This window comes from Helianthus annuus, chromosome 14, assembly GCF_002127325.2.
Source record: "Helianthus annuus cultivar XRQ/B chromosome 14, HanXRQr2.0-SUNRISE, whole genome shotgun sequence".
NCBI classification, from domain to species: domain Eukaryota; kingdom Viridiplantae; phylum Streptophyta; class Magnoliopsida; order Asterales; family Asteraceae; genus Helianthus; species Helianthus annuus.
Genome location: NC_035446.2, coordinates 67138880 through 67144233, shown reverse-complemented (window position 1 = coordinate 67144233; position 5354 = coordinate 67138880). Strand labels below are relative to the sequence as shown.

Sequence of the window (5354 nt, the reverse complement as noted above, 5' to 3'; positions counted from 1 at the left end):
TGTTTGTTACAGTTCAAATTGGCATACTTTCGCAGTTTGTCAAGTTTAGTCCCTGTAAGCGAATTAACTTGTTTTTGCCATACCAAAGCCTTCAAAACTTATTTCTAAGTTATGTAAAGGTTATTTAAGGTATGTTAAGTATATGTTGATGTTCTGGAGTATTTGTCGCATTTAAACTGAGTACGTTTACGCACTAGTTTGCGTAATATTTTCCAGAAAGCGATGTAGAGTTTGAAATTGAACAAGAACTGATATGTGCAAAAGATACACATATTTATACAAGATCCCAAGTATGAAATACAATATTTCATTGGCTTGGTATTTGTTTGATGGTCGCGGTGGCACAGGTGTCACACATCATGCTTTGCCTTAAGTGAATCAGCAACTCGTTGAACCTCGGTACTCCTTTCTTTCAATCGGTTCATTTCAATCCCACGAGCATTATCAGCTGCACGCATCTGCACCAATTGTCGTTCTCGTATATCATCAGCAGCTTTTAGACGTTCGTTCTCAGCCTTTAGATGTTCAACTTCTGCTTGTTGGCGTTCAATTTCTGCTTGTTGCCGTTCAACAGTGGATTTTAACGTTTTGATCTCCACCTGTTGCTTGATCACATCGTTTCTTGTAACGTTCATGAATGCCGATTGTCTGTCAATCTGACCTGCAGCAGCTTGCAGTTGAGAAAATAAGAAAACTACCTTTTCGTCTGGCTGCATTTCAGAAAATTTTCTTTGTCGGCGTTCTGAGCTGTGCTGAGAAGTAGTTGCTCGGATAGTAGATGCCATTGTGTGCGCATGTTCAGCTTGTGGCGTAACCGTTGGCGTTTCAACTGTTAAAGAAACCACAGGAGGTGGTTCAGTTAACCTTAGAGGAGAAGATACCATAGCAGAAGCTTCTCCGGCCGTGAGTCCAAAATTTGGATTCATTTCCGCTTCGTGAACAGATTCTTGTTGTGACACGGTTGGCTGCACAGATGAAGCACCAATGTACTTCCTACTCTTTTTCTTCCTACGAACAACAGTTTGTTTCTTCTTTAAACGCTCTGCTTCAGTATCAGACGGAACATAATCGGCATCCTCCTCCTGTCTAATCCGACGTACCTTCTTAACCCCACGCTCATCAAGATAGAACTCATATCCTGGTTCTGGCTCATTATCATCAGAGTCAGAATCTTCTTCATCACCTCCAGCAGAAATAGTACCATGTGCACCAGCAGCAGATGCACCAACATCTCCACCATCACCACCTTCATCATTACCATCATCATCGTCACCTTCAGAAGAATTGCTGAAAATCTTAATCTTCTTGCGTCCAAATTTATCCTCCATCATCTTTTTCAATTTGGGCTCTTCGTCGTCCGATTGGCTGTCGTCGTGACGCCATTTATCGTTTGCAGGAGCGATGTAATCTTTCTTATTAAGAGCACTGATCATCTTCCTTGGTGGTTTGCTTTCTTTGTACCTATTTGCTGCAACACCCCTGAATATCTTTAAAGAATGCTCTATCATAGCATCTATCTTTAGAATACCGTTGTCGGCTTTCGGAAGATTCGGATGTTGGACGTTCATTATCATCTACAAGAATCTAGGATACATCCAGAACTTGTTCCCTGTCGAATGCGCACCCGTTCCCTTTAGATTTTCTTTCATGTTTGCGTAGATATACTTGGAAATACTAAACGGCTTGTTTAGTACCAAGGCTACCATAAATCCGACCAAATTATTGCCTACCATATCGTAACCAGCACGACGGTTGCTCAGACATTGAATAAGAACATGCAATAGAAACTTGTAGCGTATCGGCAACCAGGCTTTGTTGATCTGACTACCAAAGATATCACCAGTACATTTCATCCGAAGTAGACATCCGCGCGTGCACATAATCAGAACGGAATATTGTGCATTTGGATCATCTTTAAGTTCCAATACGATGTTCAGAATCTCCGGAGAGACATCCACGTTCAATTGGTTAACCTGCCCTTGAATTAGCTCATTTCCGTCAACTACTATTACTTTAGCAGTATCCCAGAAACCTTTAACAAGAGACTTTTAAACCGGCGTTGAGAAGGTAATAGCTATGTTGATCCGAGATTCCCTTAGCCATTGAGTGATCTCCTTAAATTCAGCAATCTTTCCTTCAGGATCAAGATAGGCGATCATGTTGTGTCGGGGTTCAGACATGGTTTGTTCTTCTGTTTTGTTTGTTTTCTTAGTTGCGGGTTTGCGTTTCTGTTCTTTCGGAGCCATTCTGTACATGAAAAACATCCACTATGAGTCATAAGGATATAACACCTGCATAATACATATATACATACATGTTAAGTATACTGTGAACAGTAAACATGTATAAATATACATACTGTGAAAGTGTAATACAAATGAACAACATGAAAATTTTTCTAAGTATAAACTCCATGAACAACCTTCCTATGTGGCGAAGAACCTCTCTTAGACGAAGGACAGGTTTTTCGTCGCACATTATCGATGAAGAACTAAGTCAACAGAAGTCAACTAAAGTCAACAAAGAATGGGTTCTTCGTTGACTAAGAGGTTTTTCGTCAAACAACTTGATGAAGAATAGGTTCTTCGTCATTTAGGGTTCTTCGTCTACATTGAATTTGGGGGTTTTTCGTTACAAGGGTTTTTCCCCGAACATCATTGAATCAACAGTTGATTCACAAACAGCAAACAATAAAACTTGTTAAACAAAAACATGAAGAGCCCAAGGTCCAGAAGTCTAATCGACATCATTTTAACATGAAAAACAACATTCAAATGAAAGTAGTTTCAAGATTTAAACACCCCTGTTTTTCATATCCAAAACAAAAACCAAAAAGATGTAACTACCTACATATAGTTACCACATGCATTCAAATGATCAAGAAACAAACATATAACAATATGAAATATCAAAGAGTCTCCGAGGATTTTACAATCATCGGTCAAGAACAGTGGATTAACAGGTTCAGATGATGTTATCGGTCACTTTTAATACCTTGGTTTGTTTTAAAATATCAAAGAAACACAGAGGTTTTTGAGTCGGTTGGGGGTTTTTGTGAAGAAGACGGTGAACAGTTGTGGGTTATGAAAAAGTGAACACAATAATGCACTGGAGTCCCTTTATATACCCTGACCCCCGACAAAGAACTATCAACGACGAAGAATTTAAGTGGGCTGACGAAGAACCTTAATGGGTTAAACAGTTAGCCCATAGTGAGGGTCCACGAAGAACCTGGGTTCTTCGTGAAGACCTCGCCCAAGAATGGTTCTTCGTCGTGATAAGGTTTTTCGTTGACCAAAAGAGGTTCTTCGTTGATCTTTCACACACAAAATCACCAAGTCTTTGATTTTGAACATATTTTACAGATTGAACAGATTTTCCTTTATGTTAAGTTTACCAAATGCAAAAGGATCTTTATGAAGTAATGAAATCACAAACAATTCGGTTTCAGGCTTTCCGGCAGAAAACATTCGAGTTTCAACTTCGGCTAATCAAAAACAAACTTTACAAATTACACTAAAACTGAATTTTAAATGCGGTAAACTAACGAAAATCGATAATAAGCTGTAAAAGACTGTACAAAATCAAACTTTTTGTGAGTTTCAAGGTAAAAGAATCATACCAGCTTACGGTCTTTGTCAAGATGGTTTTTGATTCTGTTAAAAGCTTTAGATAAGTATCCTACCATAATTATCGGTATTGTTGTCCACATAAGCTCAACTTATCAGATGTAATCATAATTTGGAGATACAATTTACGGTATGAATTATACTTGCAAGTCGATGTTCATCCACTCACGACACATTCTCGTATCAAGGTATGCACGAGAGTTCATCTTACCGGTGAGTATACCGCTTATCATCTGTTTGACCGTATAAAATGATGTGAGATACTCACTTATTTTTGATTGAAAACAAGCCCTATGTGATAGAATCACTTATTGATGAGGAACTTGATTTTCAGATGCATGAGGGCACAGGAGCAAGTTCGTGAACAGGTTAGTACCAACGTACAGACAAAGAGACGAACTTGACTCCCGCAAGAAAGCTGTGATAGAATATCACTTATTTTGTTTGGACATGTGATTGTTGATCTCTTATTGAGGTCGAATTCAAAATGTACACGTATGTATAGTATCATGGAAGATCTCCGTTATTTTTCGATAAAAGATACAACCATGATACCCAGATGATAAGACAGCATAAAGACCGTATATCTCAGAACCTCGGCAATCAATCAAATGAAATTTCGGTACTAAGACCATATGCCAATGAATGGTTCCCACCTGACTTGAAGTCTGTTAGGTTTATATCATCCTGCACATTTTAATCTGATTGGGAGCCTACCGATACATCATTAGTAGAGATACTTATCATTTTTCAGTTTTTTTTTTTACATTTTTGACCATGTTGACCGACCACACCAGTGTATATCATCACTTTCTCTTATCCAAGAAACTCATTTTTGATTTTCTAATGTTCTTGAATTTTTGATTTTTCAAACCTAAAGACAGAAAGTAAAGACATATTTTTGGATTTTTGACTTTTTCACATTTTTTTGTATTTTCTTGAAATTTCTCCTCCTAAAATGCGAAAAAGTAACGAAAATGAAAATCTTTTTGTATTTTTAGAGTTTTTAAAGAAAATATTTACGAAAACGATTAGCCAAAGAAGTTTTACTCGGGTTTCACCTTAATGCCATTGACCAAAAGAAGATAATCAAAACGTGACTTATCAAAAGCTTTAGTGAACAGGTCGGCACGTTGGTGATCAGTGTGGACTTTAACAACATCGATAAGTCTTTTATCAAAACAATCACGTATGAAGTGATATTTAATTTCAATGTGTTTGGTCTTGGAATGCTGCACAGGATTTCTAGTGATCTGTAAGGCAGCATTATTATCAACTAAAATAGAAGTAGATAGGAATTCAAAACCGTAGTCGCGCATTTGTTACTTGATCCACAAAACTTGGGAGCAACAAATTGAGGCAGCAATGTATTCAGCTTCACAAGTTGATCTAGCGACACAAGTCTGCTTCTTGCACTGCCATGTGACAAGGCGATTTCCTAAAAACTGACATCCAGCCGTTGTGGATTTGCCGTCGATTTTGCAGCCACCAAAATCCGAATCACTGAACGCGATCAAGTAGAAACTATCATCCCTAGGGTACCAGATACCGATGTTCAGTCAACCCTTCAAATAGCGGAAAATCCTTTTTACAGCTCCTAGATGTGAGGCCTTCGGGTTGGCTTGATATCTTGCGAGCAGGCACGTAGGATACATTATGTCTGGCCTCGATGCTGTGAGATACAATAGAGATCCGATCATTGCACGATAATATGAAGAGTTATCG

At 38.3% G+C, this 5354-nt stretch overlaps 1 protein-coding gene across 1 annotated transcript; it reads right to left on the bottom strand.

Annotated features, from left to right (window-relative positions):
- Positions 1–350: 350 nt before the first annotated feature.
- LOC110887620 (transcription initiation factor IIF subunit alpha-like) lies at positions 351–1568 on the bottom strand. Its single transcript, XM_022135196.1, has one exon. It carries the CDS (start codon positions 1566–1568, stop codon positions 351–353), a length of 1218 nt encoding a protein of 405 aa, XP_021990888.1.
- Positions 1569–5354: the final 3786 nt, after the last annotated feature.